The 24,272-nt window shown below is 40.4% G+C and overlaps 1 protein-coding gene across 1 annotated transcript in view; it reads left to right on the top strand.

Moving 5' to 3' along the window:
• LOC135464785 (disco-interacting protein 2 homolog C-like) overlaps positions 1-24,272 on the top strand; it is a 139,431-nt gene that overhangs the window by 87,184 nt on the left and 27,975 nt on the right. Inside the window, 11 exon segments of the mRNA XM_064742332.1 lie at positions 577-713; positions 1,250-1,330; positions 3,578-3,705; positions 4,737-4,821; positions 6,470-6,568; positions 6,954-7,101; positions 11,681-11,796; positions 15,906-15,986; positions 20,110-20,233; positions 22,559-22,600; positions 23,493-23,632. Of these exon segments, the coding sequence (XP_064598402.1) occupies positions 577-713; positions 1,250-1,330; positions 3,578-3,705; positions 4,737-4,821; positions 6,470-6,568; positions 6,954-7,101; positions 11,681-11,796; positions 15,906-15,986; positions 20,110-20,233; positions 22,559-22,600; positions 23,493-23,632 (1,181 nt within the window).

The following is a 24,272-nucleotide window of genomic DNA, read 5'->3' as shown; positions in this document are numbered from 1 at the left end:
TGATTATACCATACATGTTAATAGGGGTACATGGAATAGCCAGGATTGCTATCTCAAATTGCCTATATTCAAGTGAAATGACTATAATACAGTATCCAGAAGTTCTGCCCGCGAAAAATAATGTTGCCCCTGAAGTTGACAACGAAACCAATGTATTATTGGCCACAGAATGAAGATGTGTACTGTGAATTTTCAACATGTTCGACCTCCAATGCACTTTTTTCAGTGGATTTTATGCATACATTTATTAGGAAGATGATGCTAAAATGATTTTTTTATGTCACTAAAGATGCAGACGTCATGAAAGTATGAAACTTATTTCTTTACGCTCCATAGTTCTCTCAGAAAGTTTCAAAAAATATTGGTCGCTGAGGTAGTAGGGTAGTTTGCATTTGTATTGGCTATAATTTTACAATACACTCCTACGGCTTGACCACCTTATTATGTTTTCTGTCAAGATTGACGAGAAAGATGATAAAAAAAATTTAGTTTCACATCAGCTTTTTGTGATGATCATACTTCCTTTACCAAAACCTTTCCTCATTAATTCTCCTGTTCCATTTATCTGTTCCTCAGCTGTAATGGTGGTGACAAAAATAGATGGCAGTCCATACCTGTGTAAGACAGATGAAGTTGGGGAGTTGTGCATACACTCGGGGTACACAGGCTCTGGTTACTGGGGACTTCAGGGCATCTCTCATAATACCTTCCTGGTAAGTCACTCACTCACTCACACAGTCAGTGTAGAAAGTCTCTGCGAGCATCCCTTGAGTCCCTGTAATCAGCTATTTAGTTTGTCTCTGATGGCTGGTAGTGTGCCTCTGGCCTGTCTTAAGTGCGTCTGGTTTGCGTTAAATATGCTTCTGGTTTGCCTTAAGTGTGCCTCTGGTTTGCCTTAAGTGTGCCTCTGGTTTGCCTTAAGTTGGCTTCTGGTTTGCCTTAAGTATGCTTCTGGTTTGCCTTAAGTGTGCCTCTGGTTTGCCTTAAGTGTGCTTCTGGTTTGCCTAAAGTGTCATTGAGCATAACGTAGTATTGTTTCCCATTGTGTTGTATTAGAAAGGTTTCCAGTTGTTTTTTTGTTGAAATTCCTCTAAGTCAAGTTAGTGAAAATTGGAAAGACATTCTAAATTTACCTTAGGAGTGCTAAAAAGGAGTGTTAGGTAGCAGCAGGTTTTTCTTCCTAGTGTATTGTCATGCTACTGCCTTTCACCTGTTGGGAAAGTTAAAGCTATGATATTATATCTTACAGGTACAGCCACTGGGCAGTGATGGCATGCCTGTGGGAGACCAGTATTTTGTAAGGACAGGTCTGATTGGCTTCCTTGGTCCGGTAAGTTATCATTTATTGGCTGTGATTGAGCCCAGATTTTAACATGGATTCACTTGGAAAAGCTTTAGCGTCCCTAACCTATTGTGACCTGTCACCAGCATAAGCCTAGTGGTTCGTGACTGACCTGGACCAGTGGGGGTGCAGGCATAAGCCTAGTGGTTCGTAACTGACTTGGACCAGTGGAGGTGCAGGCGTGCCTAGTGGTTCTTGACTGACCTGGGCCAGTGGGGGTGCAGGCATAAGCCTAGTGGTTTTTGACTGACCTGGGCCAGTGGGGGTGCAGGCATAAGCCTAGTGGTTCTTGACTGACCTGGACCAGTGCGGGTGCAGGCATAAGCCTAGTGGTTCGTGACTGACCTGGACCAGTGCGGGTGCAGGCATAAGCCTAGTGGTTCTTGACCGACCTGGACCAGTGCGGGTGCAGGCATAAGCCTAGTGGTTCTTGACTGACCTGGTCCAGTGGGGGTGCAGGCATAAGCTTAGTGGTTCTTGACTGACCTGGACCAGTGGGGGTGCAGGCATAAGTCTAGTGGTTCTTGACCAACCTGGACCAGTGGGGTTGCAGGCATAAGCCTAGTGGTTCTTGACCGACCTGGACCAGTGCGGGTGCAGGCATAAGTCTAGTGGTTCTTGACTGACCTCGACCAGTGGGGGTGCAGACATGCCTAGCGGTTCGTGACTGATCTGGACCAGTGGGGGTGCAGGCATGCCTAGTGGTTCGGGACTGACCTGGGCCAGTGGGGGTGCAGGCATAAGCCTAGTGGTTCTTGACTGACCTGGACCATTGGGGGTGCAGGCATGCCTAGTGGTTCTTGACTGACCTGGACCATTGAGGGTGCAGGCATAAGCCTCGTGGTTCTTGACTGACCTGGTCCAGTGGGGGTGCAGGCATTAGCCTAGTGGTTCGGGGACTGACCTGGTCCAGTGGGGGTGCAGGCATAAGCCTAGTGGTTTGTGACTGACCTGGGCCAGTGGGGGTGCAAGCATGCCTAGTGGTTCCTGACTGACCTGGGCCAATGGGGGTGCAGGCATAAGTCTAGTGGTTCTTGACTGACCTGGGCCAGTGGGGGTGCAGGCATAAGCCTAGTGGTTTTTGACTGACCTGGGCCAATGGGGGTGCAGGCATAAGCCTAGTGGTTCGTGACTGACCTGGACCAGTGGAGATACAGGCATGCCTAGTGGTTCTTGACTGACCTGGGCCAGTGGGGGTGCAGACATAAGCCTAGTGGTTCTTGACTGACCTGGGCCAGTGGAGGTGCAGGCATAAGCCTAGTGGTTCTTGACTGACCTGGGCCAGTGGGGGTGCAGGCATAGGCCTAGTGGTTCTTGACTGACCTGGACCAGTGCGAGTGCAGGCATAAGTCTAGTGGTTCTTGACTGACCTGGGCCAGTGGGGGTGCAGGCATAAGCCTAGTGGTTCTTGACTGACCTGGGCCAGTGGAGGTGCCAGGCATAAGCCTAGTGGTTCTTGACTGATCTGGGCCAGTGGGGGTGCAGGCATAGGCCTAGTGGTTCTTGACTGACCTGGACCAGTGCGGGTGCAGGCATAAGTCTAGTGGTTCTTGACTGACCTGGGCCAATGGGGGTGCAGGCATAAGCCTAGTGGTTCTTGGACTGACCTGGGCCAGTGGGGGTGCAGGCAGAAGTCTAGTGGTTCTTGACTGACCTGGGCCAGTGGGGATATATAATCTGAATTTAGAGACAAAACTACATTGGTTGGATTGTCCGGTTTCAGGGCTTCACAAAAAGTATAATTTTGTCAGTCAACACAGAATAATGCCCTCAGAATATGCTTGAATAAACACATGGCAAACATACGAAAGATTGAAAAATTACAGTAGGGCTTAAACAAATGAAAGACATAATTCATTCATCATTATCGTACCAAATATATGAATTTGTCAACTAAATTGTTGGCATCACAAGTGCTTACAAAACCGAGGCGCCGCACTTTGGAAGGTCTTGCAGCAACCTGCGGATTGTCATGGGTTTCCCACCACAAAGCTGGCCGTCGTCGTATAAGTGAAATATTCTTGAGTATGGTGTAAAAGCATTCAATCAAGTAAATGAAATAAATCAAACAGCCGAGGCCATGTGCTTCTGACATTGCAGGTTTCCATAGCAAATACAGTGCTCTGGATATTGTGTGCAGAAAAGTTTGAAAACTGGCTTAAACCTCTGCAAAAGTTTTGAATATTTATATTTATATCAAGCCTCTGAATAAATCTTTGTTTTTGCTGTTTGAAGGGCGGTCTCATATTTGTTTGTGGTACGAAGGATGGTCTGATGGAAGTGTCTGGAAGAAGACACAATGCTGATGACATCATTGCCACTGTGCTTGCCGTCGAACCAATGAAATTCATCTATAGGGGAAGGTAAGTGTGACTGATTTTATAGAATTTTTCAGTGCCTGTCAGATGTTAGGGCACACAAACTGCGAGTTCAAATCCAGCCTCGAATATAGAATGTGTGGATGCCTTTGCTCTCACTGTTTGTTGGCCCTTGTTCATGTGGCTGTTTCATTTTCATTGGAGACTGCTTATCTTATTACACCAACATGGTTTATATGTCTGCACCTCATTGAAAGTTCTTCAGTGACTTACCAATGGCATGTTGTTTGCCCTGAGCACTCTACCCGTAAATCTAACCATAGCATCGTGTAAGTTAAAATGTCTTGAGTACGACATTCATCATCACTGGGTTGAGAGTAACCAAAGATAAAATGGTACTTGTTGCTGCCTCTTTTGGCAGTGTCATATCTGGTGTCTTGGGCACTATTCTTCAGTGGAGGCAACACTTTGACTGCGTGAACTCGCCTTGTCACAAAAAGACACAGTGCATGTACACATTACCTAATGCCTCCTTGTGGTCTTATGACTGGGAAATTGTTAAGTACGGTAGAAAAACCCAAGCATGCATACATACATACATACACACATACACATGTTCACACATGCAGCGTAATGACCCAGGAGTCTCTCACCAATGCGGTCGATCTGAGTTCAAGTCCAGCTCATGCTGGTATCCTCTCCGGCCGTACGTGAGAAGGTCTGACAGCAATCTGCGGATGGTCGTGGGTTTCCCCCGGGCTCTGCCCGGTTTCCACCCACCATAATGCTGGCCGCCGTCGTATAAGTGAAATATTCTTGAGTACGGCGTAAAACACCAATCAAAAAAAAAAAAAAAACACACATGCACATACTTACGTACATACATACATACATACATGCATACATGCATTCAGCATCAATTAAATAAATAAATACACTTTTTAGTCCGAAGACATTTTGTCAGGGTAAGTAATTTGAAAAGCCAACAGTGGGTTATTATTTCACATTGAAGCCTGCAAGGTTGGAGCCTTGTTTCCATTAACAGTGTTGGTCATGAATTCTGTTCGGTTTGACAGGATTGCGGTGTTCAGCATCAAGGTGCTGAAGGATGAAAGGATTGTGATCATAGCTGAACAGAGACCAGACTGTTCTGAGGAAGAGGTGAGTTTGAGTGTACATGTGTGTAGGTCTGACTGTCTGTCTGTCTGTCTGCACTGTGATCATAGCTGAACAGAGACCAGACTGTTCTGAGGAAGAGGTGAGTTTGAGTGTACATGTGTGTAGGTCTGACTGTCTGTCTGCACTGTGATCATAGCTGAACAGAGACCAGACTGTTCTGAGGAAGAGGTGAGTTTGAGTGTACATGTGTGTAGGTCTGACTGTCTGTCTGTCTGTCTGCACTGTGATCATAGCTGAACAGAGACCAGACTGTTCTGAGGAAGAGGTGAGTTTGAGTGTACATGTGTGTAGGTCTGACTGTCTATCTGTCTGTCTGCACTGTGATCATAGCTGAACAGAGACCAGACTGTTCTGAGGAAGAGGTGAGTTTGAGTGTACATGTGTGTAGGTCTGTCTGTCTGTCTTCAGTGTGATCATAGCTGAACAGAGACCAGACTGTTCTGAGGAAGAGGTGAGTTTGAGTGTACATGTGTGTAGGTCTGACTTTCTGTCTGTCTTCAGTGTGATCATAGCTAAGCAGACCTCAGTTTGTGTCTTTCTCTCTTTTTTGCTGAAGTTAAGCTATTGCTAACTTCCCTGTCTAAGTAATAGTAATAGTTGATTTATTTATTTTATTTGATTGGTGTTTTATGCCGTACTCAAGAATATTTCGCTTATACAACGGCGGACAGCATTGAAGTGGGAGGAAACCGGGCAGAGCCCAGGGGAAACCCACAACCATCTGCAGGTTGCTGTAGAACCTTCCCAGGTATGGCCGGAGAGGAAGCCGGAGAGGAAGTAATGGTTGATAGGACAGTTCATTTAATTTTGGATGAAGTTCAGTATGGAGTTTTTTGCCTTCCTACATTATGGAACACACATTGAGCATGCTTTGTGGGTGAAAACGTACGTTAAGTGGGAGAAAGCTTGTCAGTTGTTTTCTAAAAGTAGATCCTCATTGGACACACTGACACAGTAACATATTTGTCAGTGTGGTTGGTTGGTAACTAGCCATCAATGCTAGCCTACACCACTGAATGCTAGCCAGTGCCACTGAATGCTAGCCTGCACAACTGAATGCCAGCCTGTACCACTGCTAGCCTGCACCATTGAATGCTAGCCAGTGCCATTGAATGCTAGCCTGTACCACTGAATGCTAGCCTGTACCACTGAATGCTAGCGTGTACTGCTGAATCCTAGCCTGTACTACTAATTGCTAGCCTGTACCACTGAATGCTAGCCTGCACCACTGAATGCTAGCCTGCACCACTGAATGCTAGCCAGTTCCACTGAATGCTAGCCCATACCACTGCTAGCCTGTACCACTGATTGCTAGCCTGTACCACTGCTAGCCTGTACCACTGTTAGCCGTACCACTGCTAGCCTGTACCACTGAATGCTAGCCTGTACTACTGAATGCTAGCCCATACCACTGCTAGCCTGTACCACTGAATGCTAGCCTGTACTACTGAATGCTAGCCTGTACCACTGATTGCCTCAACCACTTAATGCTAGCCTCTACTACTGAATACTTGTACATGTAGTGTTCATGAGTGAATTTGGGCCTTTACCAGTGACAACTGACATGTTTCACTGAGCACTGGTTCATGTGTGTCCGGGTTAGTGTGAGTCTGTTTTCTTGTGTTTTCAGAGTTTCCAGTGGATGAGTCGGGTGTTACAAGCTGTGGACAGTATACACCAGACGGGCGTGTATTGCCTTGCCCTCGTGCCGCCCAACTACCTGCCCAAGGTATGACATCAGGGTCACAATAAGCCATGGACATACTAGATGGATGTATCTGCTTGTATAGTCAAACTTTTCCTACAGAAATATACTTTATTGATATTAGGCAGATGATACTAGGCAGATTTTTCTGTTATCACAACCCAATAAATCATGTGAAACAAACAAAATTATGCAGATTTTGAGAATCTTATGTTCTATGATAGGTCAGATTCAATCATCTTGATTTAATAAAAAAAATCTTGGCTACATACCAATGAAATACATATAGATGAATTATCTTTAGAGTTTGACTATTCAGTTCCTTTTATATCCATAGTTAGCGAACTTGGAATGTGCTTGAATGTAGCCTCTAAGTGTTTATTTTCACGTCTCCTTGCATGAATTTCAGACATCTCTCGGAGGAATTCATCTCCATGAGACAAAGAAGAAGTTTCTAGAAGGCTCCCTTCACCCTGCCAATGTGTTAATGTGCCCACACACCTGTGTTACAAACCTTCCTAAGCCAGAGAGCTTCACTCAGGTAAGAGGACTGTAGGGTCTGAAAGACACACCTGTGTTACAAACTTTCCTAAACCCAGAGAGCTTCACCCGGGTAGGAGGACTGTAGGGTCTGAAAGACACACCTGTGTTACAAACCTTCCTAAGCTCAGAGAGCTTCACTCAGGTAAGAGGACTGTAGGGTCTGAAAGACACACCTGTGTTACAAACCTTCCTAAGCCCAGAGAGCTTCACTCAGGTAAGTGGACTGTAGGGTCTGAAAGACACACCTGTGTTACAAACTTTCCTAAACCCAGAGAGCTTCACCCGGGTAGGAGGACTGTAGGGTCTGAAAGACACACCTGTGTTACAAACTTTCCTAAACCCAGAGAGCTTCCCCCGGGTAGGAGGACTGTAGGGTCTGAAAGACACACCTGTGTTACAAACCTTCCTAAACCCAGATAGCTTTAGTCTGGTAAGAGAATTTTAGGGCGAAGTGGTTAAGGTGCAAGCTTTTCAATAGATACATGACAGGAGATGTAGATTCAGTACCTGTGTATTGGACAGTGAATTTTCATGATTCCTCGGCTGTTCATTCTTCCTTTGTGCCCTGAAGGCAATAAATGGTCGACAGGTGCCTTTAACGGTCACATGTGGCGAAGTTTGCAGCCGTCACTTAACACAGGTTGGTGTTTTATACCAGTTCCTCCATGCATAAAATACTGACTACAGTTGTCCGTGCGAAAAAATCAGGGGAAAGATCCAAAAACTCAGACAGTCTTGCCTTGCTTTTCTGGAGAATGGAATAGACCACATATTGACTAGCTGTTGTCAGTATGCTGTAACTGAGTGGGACTACGTCTGGTGTAACTGTTGTCAGTATGCTGTAACTGGGTGGGACTACGTCTGGTGTAACTGTTGTCAGTATGCTGTAACTGAGTGGGACTACGTCTGGTGTAACTGTTGTCAGTATGCTGTAACTGGGTGGGACTACGTCTGGTGTAACTGTTGTCAGTATGCTGTAACTGAGTGGGACTACGTCTGGTGTAACTGTTGTCAGTATGCTGTAACTGAGTGGGACTACGTCTGGTGTAACTGTTGTCAGTATGCTGTAACTGAGTGGGACTACATCTGGTGTAACTTGTCAGTATGCTGTAACTGAGTGGGACTACGTCTGGTGTAACTGTTGTCAGTATGCTGTAACTGGGTGGGATTACGTCTGGTGTTCAGTATGGCCTGCACATCTTCACTAAATCTTGGCTTGTAATTGTTTACATTTGACTACGTAGATTTGACCATAACAGATTTGATTACAGGGGGATAACTCGTAAAAAGTGTGTACGCCTAATAAATTCTAGAGTTACTTCCCTTCAGTAGATATCACATTCACCTCTGTATATCAGTAACAAAACAAGAATTCCCATCACAGGAAAACAGCTGGATTAAGTTATAATCACAGCATTTTGGAAGGAAACTGAAAAGTAAAATCTGGAGCACCAAGAAAAAAACATTAGGCCATTTATAGTAGAGTTAGATTTTGGTACATGCAAACTGGTGGAAACAAGGCTGCGTGGTATACTAAATTCAAAAGGGCAAACCAGGTCCTAAAGAATGTCTATGGGGTGACCATTATTGGCGCTTTTTTTATTCAAAACATAAAACCTTAAGGTAGAATTTTTGCTTTCAGATCTTCTGCACTTACATTTTAGCCTGTATTCAACAGTGTATTCAGCAGTGTATTAGTGTATTCAGCAGTGTATTAGTGTATTCAGCAGAGTATTAGTGTATTCAGCAGAGTATTAGTGTATTCAGCAGTGTGTTAGTGTGTTCAGCAGAGTATTAGTGTATTCAGCAGTGTATTAGTGTATTCAACAGTGTATTAGTGTATTCAGCAGAGTATTAGTGTATTCAGCAGTGTGTTAGTGTATTCAGCAGTGTATTAGTGTATTCAGCAGTGTATTAGTGTATTCAGCAGTGTATTCAACAGTGTATTCCTTCTATCCTAAGTCTCCTCAGAGTAAATCAGAGAGTAGAATTTGACAAAATGCTACGATAATTAGAACAGTGCTTAACCCATCAGTGTAGAGAAGGGGCATACATTTTGTCTCTAAAATGATTGGATTTCAAAAGTTAGCAGATTTTTTTTTTTAGTTTCAAAAAAAGATCAAAGGAATCTCATGTATATGTTCCCCTGTAGTTTATATAGCTACTATTTCCAAGAAAAAAATTCTAGGGCAGAATATTTTCATTTCATATGTCGCACTATGGCAAGTTACATCTGTTTTTTTTTTTTCATTATTATCTTTGTTGCATTAATTTATTGAAATAAAAGTGTCTGATGAAAACATTCAGTGATGGCTGCCCTCATACGAGTAAAATTCTTATGTACGGCGTGAAACAAAAATAGAATAAATAAGAAAAAAAGATGTAAATCAATAGATAGCTTACTTTCAAATTCTTGTATAATTTTCCATTTGAGTTTCTCGTAGTTTTGACTCAAACCTTACACAATACTGCACTAAGCTAGTGCACAGTCACCCTTTGAACTTTCGAGCCATCTGTTTCGGTCTATTTCCGTCTTTTTCATAATTTTTGTGGTTTGTTTTTCTTGTTAGTAGAGAAACACATGTAAACTGAAAATCTGACCTGAATTTTGTTTAAAGCTGCCGAGCTTTATACTGTATGACTCATCTCAGCTGGGTCTGTTAGAAGCACCAAGATCTTATCAGAGTCTACAGGAAAAAGCTTCATAAGTACATGTATGTATTTATATTTAAAAAGTAGCGAACAGTTGACATTTGAAAGTTTAGTTTCTTTTTTTCTTATCCCAGACAAATTTAATGAAGTCATCTGTCAATGTGAAACAACTGTTGAATGAGAGTAGTGAGGGGTCACTTGTTTGTGTTGACTCATTCACATAAGGCCAGTCTTATTTAAGATTTGTGTTAACACTATGTTGTACAAATGTATTACGGCTACAATGTTTGGGTAGTGGGTAGTTCTGAACTGTTGTTTTCTCCAATCCCTGTTTGATTTTCTTCTCCCATAATTTTTACATGAATATTCTTAAATGTTGTGTTGAATCTCAATTTAATAATTATTTATTCATTTGAGTTAACCGTTTAACATTATGTTTAAGAATTTTACACTTGTACAGTGGCAGTAAGATTTGAGGACAGGGAAAACGTAACATGCCCGTTATAAACTACCGGCCTGTGGCAAATTACTGGTATTCTTTCCTATAAGAAGCACAGATTATGGGATATGCAAACCATATTGGTGGAAAAAACGAATGGTCTTTAACTGACACGTGTCAATCAGAAAGTAAATAAAATAAATGAACATCTCAAATTTTATACTTTACCACAGTATATGACATTCACGCGCTTGTATAATTAATTTACACATGTCAAATACTGAAGTTTGCAGGAGTTACTCTCTGCACTTTACTTACATGTAGTATTTTACCAGTGACCTTGTAACAAATGCTTGTTTTTTTATGGCCTGACAGGCAATACAAGCCTGTAGGTCTGAGTAAGCCATACATTCATCTTTTCTTAAACAGGGGGAAAAAAACGGAAAAATATTAAAAACATGAAAAGCAAGAGAAACTTAAAACTGGGGCTACCAGCTGATTTGTGAGGGCAACTCACTAGTGCCATTTATGGGAAACACAGTTTGTGTTGAGGCACCATGTCTGGGTGCTTGTCACATGTCTATAATATTACCACATGCACTGGGATAGGCGTTCCAACTGTGGTCATATGATCGTTGGCCGTGAATGAGCTTCGATATTGATTTATTCTGTGAATTTGGCAAGTCTATGAATTATGTTTTCAAATTTTCTAGTTGTTTTTCCCAGCAATGCATGGAATTATTTGGCTACATGTGCCCTAATTCCTCAACTTTTTCGCATATGAAAGAGCCATTTTCAGTGAAATTTATGCACTTTGTAAATTTGATTTTGGAGACAAAACCACATTGGATGGGCTGGCCAATTTCAGAGCTTGCAAAAAGTATAATTTTATCAGTCTTCACAGAATAATGCATTCAGGCCGAACGTGGGAAGGTCTGCCAGCAACCTGCAGATGGTCATGGGTTCCCCCAGGGCTCTGCCCGGTTTCTTCCTACCATAATGCTGGCCGCCGTCGTATAAGTGTATTCTTGAGTACGGCGTAAAACACCAATCAAATAAATAAATAAATAATGCCATCAGAATATGCTTGAATAAACACCTTGCAAACATGCAAAAAGACTTACAGTAGGGCTTAGTTAAAGTATATCAGAATTTTGTGTGTTCTTGGCAGAACTGAAAACTTTTGATCAAGTGACACTACATGTCTGTTTTTGTGAAAACCGGTGCCTGCACTCCACCACCCATATATCATAATTTACATTTTTAATTTGATTTTGGAGCTAAAACTGTTGGTTGGATTGGCCAATTTCAGGGCTTCCTGAAAAGTATGTTTTATCAGTCTATGTAGAATAAATGTCCTCAGAATAATACTGGTATAAGAAATAATCTTGCAAACATGCTAAAAGGTTGAAGAATTACAATAAGATGTTCTTGAGGGTGGCGTGAAGTACCTACGTGTATCAGATAAGTAAATACATGTCAGTAAATGGTTTATGCTTCAGCAGATGTTGGTCCCTCGGCTGTCTATGTTGGGAGCATTGTACAGGGGGCAAGGTTGGCGTGGGCTCAAGGTCGTGACCTTGGGCTGTCAGACGAGGAGAGTGACCAAACGAGAAAGGTAAGTTGAGATATCCACATCTGTCTCAACAGATTGTAACAAAATTGGAAATAATCCATGCTGGTTGCAGGACTTTCTTGCATTCTTCCAGTGGATATAGATGAGGTGCTGTTGACCATGTTGGATCTCTAGCAACAGAATTTCATGGTGCAGTACATTACAAAAGGTACACTCCAGGAGAGACCATGACATTATTTTGTTAAAGATCCAATATGGCTGCAAGTGCATGTAGTCACCTTTACTGCGTAGCCTCTATTAAAGGGCATGCCACCAACGGTGTGCAGAAGGTTATTGAGAAACTCATGTTTGGCTGTATTTTTGTTAATCTGATCAACCAATCAGAATTTGCATTACATAGATGACTATCTACGATCCTTCATGCCAAGTGTTTTAATTGGCTCAGTGGAGTCTTGCTTGGTTTACCTGTTATTTTCTGGATAATAGCAGACATTGTAAATGTGGTGCAGTCAGCACAAACACCTGAAGGACTTATTTTCCTATCTTTGTACAACCGGAGGACATAAGCACATAATAGGGCATATACGCCATACTGTAGTATCCCATTGGAACTGTCGTGGTTTTGTGTTTTATGCCACGTTTCTGCAAAAGTGAGCATAAATTTTGGTCTGCTGTCTGTCATGCTTTGGTTTCAATGCCGTAACTGATCCAGATATTGTTTAAGTTTGACAGAATTTTGTATCCAGGTTTGCTTTCTGTGACTTTAAGGTCACAGTTGAAAACTAGCCATACCAGTGCTTATTTCTTGGATATTTAATGATTTTGCTGATTCCGAATGATTATCAGTTTTTGGTTATGAGTGCCTCAAATAATGTATGATTCTGATAAATTTTGCATAGAGATTAGTATCTTGGCCCTTCAGTTCAAATTAACAAAAACAATAACTTGATGCATGCAGCAGTTTTGCATATTTAGTGTAAATTTTAGCTCCTTTTTTTATAATTTATAAGGATTTGGGTTAGACTTGTACTGTTTTAAATTATAAGCTGACCCAAGTACAATCTCTATTCATTGCAATTACATCAGACGTATATGTTTAGAATTTGAATAATTCAGACAATAAACTTTTTGTCCACTGATGCAGCTGTTGAGAGGAATGTACTTGGATGTAAGTGAAATATCATTCGCTATCGTCCACTTTGTCTTCATCATCATCATCGGCAACATTATCATTGAACATGAAAGAAATTTGATTTTGTCATCCTGTGTAATGTGTAGCACGTGGTCATTTCAGCATCCAGTAGATTTAATAGATTGCGGTAGATTTAGATTAACACGGGCATGTGAGATTTTTTGTTGTTGTAGAATTTTGTTGTATCAGTTGGTTTGAGGTATGTTACGTTCAAACTAACATTAAAAAAAAATGTGTAAGTTTTGTATACCAGCTTGCCACTGTTGTATGTGTGAAATATTCTTGAGTACAGCGTAAAACACCAATCAAATAAATAAATAAATTTTGTACAAGTTTAACAAGACATAGAGTAAATCACATAGAAATTATGTGGAGTTGTTTACTATTAATTGTCCTACTGTATGGACTGTACTTCAGAAAGGAAGTCAGTTGGTGAAAAATCATGTGAAGCTATTTCTGATTTACAGTAATGTTTACTTAGATATAAATTCACACAAATTTTCTAGAGATTTTTCACCGAATTTGTACAGTAGAAAGAATACAAATGTAGTTAGTGAAAAAAATCCATGAAATTTCCGGTCAATAACAGAGGATCGCTTGCTCAATTGGTTAAGGGGTAATTTTACCCATATTCAGTTGGCTTCTAACCCATGCTGGCGGAGATTATCCAGGGGTAATTTTACCCATATTCAGTTGGCTTGTAACCCATGCCGGCAGAGATTATCCAGGGGTAATTTTACCCATATTCAGTTGGCTTCTAACCGATGCTGGCGGAGATTATCCAGGGGTAATTTTACCCATATTCAGTTGGCTTCTAACTCATGCCGGCAGAGATTATCCAGGGGTAATTTTACCCATATTCAGTTGGCTTCTAACTCATGCCGGCAGAGATTATCCAGGGGTAATTTTACCCATATTCAGTTGGCTTCTAACTCATGCTGGCGGAGATTATCCAGGGGTAATTTTACCCATATTCAGTTGGCTTCTAACTCATGCCGGCAGAGATTATCCAGGGGTAATTTTACCCATATTCAGTTGGCTTCTAACTCATGCCGGCAGAGATTATCCAGGGGTAATTTTACCCATATTCAGTTGGCTTCTAACCCATGCTGGCGGAGATTATCCAGGGGTAATTTTACCCATATTCAGTTGGCTTCTAACTCATGCCGGCAGAGATTATCCAGGGGTAATTTTACCCATATTCAGTTGGCTTCTAACCCATGATGGCAGAGATTTATTCAGTGTTAATTCTACCCATATTCAGTTGGCTTCTAGCCCATGCCGAGTGAGATTATCCAGGGGTAATTTTACCCATATTCAGTTGGCTTCTAACCCATGCTGGCAGAGATTAACCAGGGGTAATTTTACCCATATTCAGTTGGTTTCTAACCCATGCCGGCAGAGATCATCCAGGGTTAATTTTACCCATATTCAGTTTGGCTTCTGACTCATGATGGCAGACATTATCCAGGGGTAATTTTACCCATATTCAGTTGGCTTCTAACCCATGCCAGCAGAGATTATCCAGGGGTAATTTTACCCATATTCAGTTGGCTTCTAACCCATGCTGGCAGAGATTATCCAGTGTTAATTCTACCCATATTCAGTTGGCTTCTAACTCATGACGGCAGAGATTATCCAGGGGTAATTTTACCCATATTCAGTTGGCTTCTAACCCATGCCGGCAGAGATTATTCAGGGTTAATTCTACCCATATTCATTTGGCTTCTAACTCATGCTGGCAGAGATTATCCAGGGGTAATTTTACCAATATTCAGTTGGCTTCTAACCCATGCCGGCAGAGATTTTCCAGGGGTAATTTTACCCATATTCAGTTGGCTTGTAACCCATGCCGGCAGAGATTTTCCAGGGGTAATTTTACCCATATTCAGTTGGCTTGTAACCCATGCTGGCAGAGATTATCCAGGGTTAATTTTACCCATATTCAGTTGGCTTGTAACCCATGCTGGCAGAGATTATCCAGGGTTAATTTTACCCATATTCATTTGCCTTCTAACCCACGCTGGCAGAGATTATCCAGGGGTAATTTTACACATATTCAGTTGGCTTCTAACCCATGCCGGCAGAGATTTTCCAGGGGTAATTTTACCCATATTCAGTTGGCTTGTAACCCATGCCGGCAGAGATTTTCCAGGGGTAATTTTACCCATATTCAGTTGGCTTGTAACCCATGCTGGCAGAGATTATCCAGGGTTAATTTTACCCATATTCAGTTGGCTTGTAACCCATGCTGGCAGAGATTATCCAGGGTTAATTTTACCCATATTCAGTTGGCTTCTAACTCATGACAGCAGAGATTATCCAGGGATATCAGTTTCTGACTGAGATTCTCTGTTCTTTTTGTTTCCGGTATCAGTTTCTGACTGAGTTTCTCAATTGTTTGTGTTTCCAGTATCAGTTGCTGACTGAGATTCTGTATTATTTGTGTTTCCAGTATCAGTTTCTGACTGATTTTCTCTGTTCTTTGTGTTTCCAGTATCAGTTTCTGACTGAGATTCTCTGTTCTTTGTGTTTCCAGTATCAGTTTCTGACTGAGATTCTCTGTTCTTTCTGTTTCCAGTATCAGTTTCTGACTGAGATTTTCTGTTCTATGTGTTTCCAGTATCGGTTTCTTACTGAGATTCTGTATTATTTGTGTTTCCAGTATCAGTTTCTGACTGAGATTCTCTGTTCTTTGTGTTTCCAGTATCAATTTCTGACTGAGATTCTCTGTTCTTTGTGTTTCCAGTATCAGTTTCTGACTGCGATTCTGTATTATTTGTGTTTCCAGTATCAGTTTCTGACTGAGATTCTCTGTTCTTTGTGTTTCCAGTATCAGTTGCTGACTGAGATTCTGTATTATTTGTGTTTCCAGTATCAGTTTCTGACTGATTTTCTCTGTTCTTTGTGTTTCCAGTATCAGTTTCTGACTGCGATTCTGTATTATTTGTGTTTCCAGTATCAGTTTCTGACTGAGATTCTCCGATGGCGCTCCCAAACCACGCCTGACCATGTCCTCTTTACAATGCTCAACTCCAAGGTAAGTACAAAGGTAAGTCAAACAGTATCGTTCTGTTTCTTCATTCGGGGCTTCATACTAAGCAGCATGTCATTCCCCTCAATACTACATATACATCTACACTCCTCATCCTTTCATACACCCAAAGTTCATTCATTCATTCATGTAATACACGAGTAGTGTTTACACGTACATGTACATTCCTCGGCCTTTCATACACCCAAAGTTCATTCATACATTCATGTAATACACGGGTAGTGTTTACACGTACATGTACATTCCTCGGCCTTTCATACACCCAAAGTTCATTCATACATTCATGTAATACACGAGTAGTGTTTACACGTACATGTACATTCCTCGGCCTTTCATACACCCAAAGTTCATTCATTCATTCATGTAATACACGGGTAGTGTTTACACGTACATGTACATTCCTCGGCCTTTCATACACCCAAAGTTCATTCATTCATTCATGTAATACACGAGTAGTGTTTACACGTACATGTACATTCCTCGGCCTTTCATACACCCAAAGTTCATTCATTCATTCATGTAATACACGAGTAGTGTTTACACGTACATGTACATTCCTCGGCCTTTCATACACCCAAAGTTCATTCATTCATTCATGTAATACACGAGTAGTGTTTACACGTACATGTACATTCCTCGGCCTTTCATACACCCAAAGTTCATTCATTCATTCATGTAATACACGGGTAGTGTTTACACGTACATGTACATTCCTCGGCCTTTCATACACCCAAAGTTCATTCATTCATTCATGTAATACACGAGTAGTGTTTACACGTACATGTACATTCCTCGGCCTTTCATACACCCAAAGTTCATTCATTCATTCATGTAATACACGAGTAGTGTTTACACGTACATGTACATTCCTCGGCCTTTCATACACCCAAAGTTCATTCATTCATTCATGTAATACACGAGTAGTGTTTACACGTACATGTACATTCCTCGGCCTTTCATACACCCAAAGTTCATTCATACATTCATGTAATACACGGGTAGTGTTTACACGTACATGTACATTCCTCGGCCTTTCATACACCCAAAGTTCATTCATACATTCATGTAATACACGAGTAGTGTTTACACGTACATGTACATTCCTCGGCCTTTCATACACCCAAAGTTCATTCATTCATTCATGTAATACACGGGTAGTGTTTACACGTACATGTACATTCCTCGGCCTTTCATACACCCAAAGTTCATTCATACATTCATGTAATACACGGGTAGTGTTACCCCAAAAAGCGAATGCTTCATATTGACTCAAAATAAAACGCGAAAAACCAATACATAATATTGAACCAAAGTGAAGCTTTCATTTTGCGGCGATGTAGCACTTTTTGTGTATTACTGGATTTTGGGTCATCCCATTTGCAAAAAAGACATTTAATTCCAGGGTATAGTACGAAGAATTGTACTGGATTACATTAGGTGACTGTAATTGTTCAGACATCGGATTCACTTTATTCAAAATTTGAAAATGTGATTTTGACATTTTGACTTAATATGTGTAGCATATGTATCCCCTGCTTTTCCTGTCATGTGACCTGACAAACTACCTGTGTCATGTGACCTGACAAATCAAACAAACGTACATGAACATTTAGTCTGTTTCTTGTCTAATATGCCATTATCAGACTTTTGAAAAACTTTGCATGATTTGGGGTAGGGCAGATTCTGAATACTAATATCAAAGTGTTAAGCTTCATCGTTGTTATTATTTTTAGATGAATATTATCAGTTTTATGGTTATTATTCATTAACATTATTGTTCATATTCATTAACATTATTATTCATATTCATTAACATTATTGTTCACATTTACCATAGATATACAATAGGTAATAGCTATGTGGGGTGTTTTTGTATTGAAAAGGAGCAATTAGATTTTCTTGGAGTTAAGGAATCTCTTGTAAACAGGTACATAACTTTAAAAATTACCAAGACGTTAAGAGTTTTAAAATAAGCAAGTTATTTCCGTTAATTTATTGAGAATTTGTTTAAAAAAAGTGTGAAATCCATGGCCCTATTCAAAAGTGCATTAACTGATACCATGGTATTAAGTCATATTGTGTATTGACGATTTTAACAAAACCCAGGAAGCAGTTCAATAGTACACTGACCAAATGGAATGGCAGGAGGTTTACCTCATTATTTAGTATACTATTTAAGTGTTAGGACAATTTTGAACAACCAGTCCCCTGACTTATTGCTTTGTCGAAATAATAATGTTCAGTCACTAATTCTGCCATGCACACTTCAGCCATTTTGCATCTTTTCAAATATTCCCTCTGTGCTTGAAAGATTCATATAAATGTACGTCACTGTGTCTACATGTAATTCCCCACTTGCATTTTACAATAGCTAATCTATCATGATAGATCCATTAGCCATACAGTCAATCATTATATCATTTGAATTTCATATCTATGCCCCCCCTGAAGAACTGTTTGACCTTACTTTTAGATAAATATGATTGTTGTTTGAAAAGTCTTAAATTGTGTCATAAATTTATAAATCAGTTCAGCTGTAGGTTTTGGATAATGATAGAGATGGAAAGCTTGCATTGGATTATTAATTAAAGCAGCATAAGTTGTTAATTTATGAATCTAATGTTGTGGTGGTTTGGTGGTAAGGATTTAATTTCTTTGCGTGTGGACTGTTGGTATTACATGGTGGTATTTGGCTGCATGGTTTGTTTTTCTTGAAGTCTTAACTGAAAGTGACTCACTTGAACTAAAAAAAATCAGCCTCCATTTTGTTTTCTGTTAAGCTATTAACTTGATTGATTTTTTTTTTTTTGTTTTTTTTTTTTTGTTCTTTCTATGTCACCTTTGTTTCATTATTTTTTTTTAAATTCTTTCTGTACCTTATAAATGTATTTATAATTTATGTGCAGCAGATTTTTGTCCTAGCTACTCCGTACCATTTCTTTTCCATTTGTTTTAGTTATTCATGCTGCATTTATTTGTTTATTTATTTATTTATTTATGCCTGCTTCATTCTGTTCTTTCCTTTTGTAACATTTGCAGTTTCTAACACGCCTGAGCACCATATTGCTTGTCCCATATAATATATGTATACGTGGGTAGCATAATGATGTCAATACCTAAATTCTCATTGCATTATGGGATATATAGAACGCAAACTGTGATGACAAATTACAGACTTCTCTGTACAGATGTCAAGAAAACAAAATGCAAAACTGTCTTAGAGAGTGGGAAGGACTTTTTATTGTAGAGTGCTGTGACAGTAATAAACAGAAAACATAATAATCTGCTATAAAGATAAAAGAATGATATGACTTCGTGTGGTCTGCATATTTAGTGCATGAGAAAATCACACAAAGAAGTGAACCACACAGTCTTCACTGGTATCGTGAAATGGTCAAATGTCGAACGGTAATTTTATCTTTGGATGGAAAAGTGATGATCTGGGATAAAGGTAAAAAAATATTGTCCAGAAAAAATGATTCGATTTATTTTCTTCAGGATTTTTTTTTTCCCGTAATGGATTTTTTTCACGTATTGGAATGAATTTGAAGCTGGATTTTACGTTGGCTATTTCAGACCACATAGGGGCCAGTGGCATCACTTCGGGTTTTTGCCAAATAGTCTGCCACAGTCCTAGATTTCACCGCTCAAAATGCATATATATCTAAGCATACATTCAGCAAATGGACGTTACAACAAACTGTTTGAGGGAAGACGTATAGATGTGACGTCACTGGTACCCACAGGGTCACTACAGACAACCCTAAATCATTTTTGCTGTTTGGAAAAATTCTAAATTCTGTTTTATGACATTTTGTCTGATATACACTTTATTTTAGTGTATTCTTTACCTTGAAAAGGTACAATGTCAAAAAGTTGCCTGAATGACATACTATGTACCGAGAGACTGACAAAATTTAGAGTAGCTTGTTGGGTCTAAAAAGCAAAATAATATGACATCCCACTTCAGTTTGCAGCACCGCCATGTTGGTTTTACCCCACTCCAAATCCCATAATGCAAAGCATGCATGCACGAACTAGTATTGGTGTCATTATGCAAGCATTCTGGATTCGAAATGTTGTAACATGTATTCTGTTGACCAATCAGGGACAGCCATTCATCACGATGACATGTTCCCAACTCCACAAGAAAGCCGAGCGGATTGGCTGTATGCTGATGGAGAAGGGACGTCTGAACACAGGAGATCATGTGACATTGTTATATCCACCAGGTGAATTTTAACTTCCACGCCAACAAAACTGTGGGTTATAAGGTGTTCCTGGGTCGGGTCATACCAAAGACTTTAAAAATGGTACTCATGGCTGCCTCACTTGATGCTCACTTCTCAGGGGTTAGAGCAAGGAAATATAACTGGTTGACCCGGTGTCAGTATAATGTGTCATGTCTGGTGCCCTCTGCATCATGGACTCACAGCCACAGTATATGTACACACACCTGATGATGACTCATTGTCATATGGACTCTGCCACAGTAGATGTACACACACTTGATAATGACTCATTGTCATATGGACTCACAGCCACAGTATATGTACACACACCTGATGATGACTCATTGTCATATGGACTCTGCCACAGTGTATGTACACACACCTGATGATGACTCATTGTCATATGGACTCACAGCCACAGTATATGTACACACACCTGATGATGACTCATTGTCATATGGACTCACAGGAACAGTATATGTACACACACCTGATGATGACTCATTGTCATATGGACTCACAGCCACAGTATATGTACACACACTTGATAATGACTCATTGTCATATGGACTCACAGCCACAGTATATGTACACACACCTGATGATGACTCATTGTCATATGGACTCACAGCCACAGTATATGTACACACACCTGATGATGACTCATTGCCATATGGACTCACAGCCACAGTATATGTACACACACCTGATGATGACTCATTGCCATATGGACTCACATCCACAGTATATGTACACACACCTGATGATGACTCATTGCCATATGGACTCACAGCCACAGTATATGTACACACACCTGATGATGACTCATTGTCATATGGACTCACAGCCACAGTATATGTACACACACCTGATGATGACTCATTGTCATATGGACTCACAGCCACAGTATATGTACACACACCTGATGATGACTCATTGTCATATGGACTCACAGCCACAGTATATGTACACACACCTGATGATGACTCATTGTCATATGGACTCACAGCCACAGTACATGTACACACACTTGATGACTCATTGTCATATGGACTCACAGCCACAGTATATGTACACACACTTGATGACTCATTGTCATATGGACTCACAGCCACAGTACATGTACACACACTTGATGACTCATTGTCATATGGACTCACAGCCACAGTATATGTACACACACCTGATGATGACTCATTGTCATATGGACTCTGCCACAGTACATGTACACACACTTGATGACTCATTGTCATATGGACTCACAGCCACAGTATATGTACACACACCTGATGATGACTCATTGTCATATGGACTCACAGCCACAGTATATGTACACACACCTGATGACTCATTGTCATATGGACTCTGCCACAGTATATGTACATGGTCAAACCCCTAACATATATAATGTGTTTATCAAGGGTTAGAACCCTTTGGCCGCTGTGAGTTCAAGTCCAACCTGTGGATGGTTGTGGGTTTCCCCCGGGCTCTGCCCACTTTCGTCCCACCATAATGCTGGCCGCCGTCGTATAAGTGAAATATTCTTGAGTACAGCGTAAAACACCAATCAAGTAAATAAACAAATAAATAGGACCCTTTGCTGGGCCATTTGGGTAAAGCATTGCTTTTGTCACAATCAACTGGTCGTGGACTAGTTACATTGACTAATTACAAGGTTGTCACATTTAAATCCAGCTACTGCTGGTTTTGCTACAGCTTGAAATCATGTGCTTTGTCAGATTTGGTTACGCAAACCAGACGACTGACTGACAGGTTTGGTTACACTTCTCCGGTTTGGTTACACAAACCAGACGACTGACAGTGGTTTAAATCATGTGACAGTGGTAACTGAGCTCTCCAGTTCCCTCCAAAAAGTATCCTGATAGCCATTGCTTAAGTGAAATATTCTGGAGTACACTGCCAAACTTAATTAAATACTGAAGTAATTATTTGTGTTTTCGAGTGGAGTCACCTGTGTAATATAGTAAGGTTCTGCCTGGTTTCCTCCCATCATATTGCTGGATGCCATCGTATAAGTGAAATGTTCTTTGAGTACAGCATAAAACAAAGTCAAACAAATAAAGGATAGTATCCCAAACTTTTTTGACTGAAAATGGAAAGCATTCTGTATTTTCAGCTGTTGTAATTGCACATGTATGTAATTGTCAAAATTAGTTTTTTGGTAAAACAAGAAAGAAATCTGAAATCAAGGACCAGTATTGCCGGATGCCCAGAGGAATTTCTACCATACAGTGTACAGCTCAACAGTCAGGGTTGATTTTGTAGAATTGACAATGATAATTTTTTGCTTTCCTCTGTTTTCAGGTGTTGATCTTATCTGTTCCTTTTACGGATGCCTCTATGTGGGTATGTACAACAGTGAAACAGAGTTCAAACCTGACTGGTCATTTTGTCTACACTCTCAGAGCTATTGAATGTAGCTTAGAATTGTACTGGCTCATCTTTGGTCTCATTAAGAGGTTTTTTTAAGATAACTGGCAAAGTGAAAGTGTGCCTTGCTGAAACTTCTCAATTTCCTCCACCCTTGAACGTAATCAAGGCCTAAAATATTAGTAAAAATAAGGAGATATTTCATATAAATAAAATAATTTTTTTTTTTTTTTTCAAATTTCCGTTTGACCAGTGATACTTTTGACGCCAGCTCTGAAGTTTTTTTTGCAAGAAAGTAATCACTTCACAAAAATTCTTTCATTAAGGTGGATGAGTAAGTTGGAATAAAGCAAAGTGTGTCACTTGGAAAATGCTTAAATGAGGTGAAAGACAGTATTTAAGGTTTCCGTAATTTGGGTCCACCAGGTAATGATCCGATGTAGATCTGATGCTCGGCTCAGTCTACTGTTGCTTGACAAGATTGATCTTGTTTGGGTCTTTGGGGGCGGATTCCACAGAGCCAGTCTTGACTGGAATTTGAAATATGGTTTCGGAACTTCCTTTTGAACCCTCTAAATTAAACTTTTGTCCACCTCATCCATGTTATCTTAAGACAAATGTGTCAAGATTTCAACTTCCATTACAGAGGTAAAAACATTGTGACATTTTAGATTTTGACTACAGAGTCAGAAATGTCATTGTGGAATTGTCCCCATAGTTTGTGGCATTAAGTGCGTCAAGTATATTTTGAATAGCATTTAGTCGCCCCTCAAATCAATTCAAAGACAACCTGAATCTTGACATAAGTTTTGCACACTTTAATGTGGTGTATATTAAAAGTATCTGTGAATTATATTGCTCGTTCTAGGCATGGTCCCCGTTACCGTCCGACCTCCCCACCAACAGAACTTAGCCACCACACTGCCAACGGTCAAGATGATTGTGGAGGTCAGCAAGTCTGTGGCCATCCTCACCAACGGTATCAATGGGAAACTGCTGAAAACAAAGGTACAGTAGGATAACCCCAAGATCTAGTACACCCATTATATACATGGAGGAAAAAAACATGAAAAATAGTGCAAGAGGTGACTGATGTTTAAGATTTTTGAAATTTATGAAATTCGTCATCTTGTTGACATTTGTTAGCTTAGTGAAATGATGGAAATTTTTCAAAAAAATGTGTGAGCAAAATGGTAATGATTGATTCTGACATGGTAGTCATTTTTAAGGATTCTGACCGTGGCTCACAGTTCACTACTGACAATAGTATTCCATTGGAGCTTGTACCATCAACAAATCTAGGCTGTTGTGCATTCAGTAATTTAGAAGCGCATGCAGTAAGTTAGAAGCACCTGCAGTCATTTAGAAGCGCATACAGTAAGTTAGAAGCGCCTGCAGTAATTTAAAAGCGCCTGTACTAATATTGGTGGCCCACCTATGATAAGTGCAGCTGATGTCATAACTTTAAAAGCAGTGTTAGTAAGCACATGTGCAAGTGGTGTCTCAAACACTTCTGTAAGTGAAGTGAGCTCAGGATTTGCATGATTGAGTTACAATAACTCGAGGAGAATATTCTATCATGGATGTGTGTGTGAATATTCTGGGCGTGTGATATTTACCATATATTGCAAAATGATTCATATCTTGG

Source organism: Liolophura sinensis, chromosome 4, assembly GCF_032854445.1.
Source record: "Liolophura sinensis isolate JHLJ2023 chromosome 4, CUHK_Ljap_v2, whole genome shotgun sequence".
NCBI classification, from domain to species: Eukaryota; Metazoa; Mollusca; class Polyplacophora; order Chitonida; family Chitonidae; genus Liolophura; species Liolophura sinensis.
This window is presented reverse-complemented; position numbering and strand designations above follow the sequence as displayed.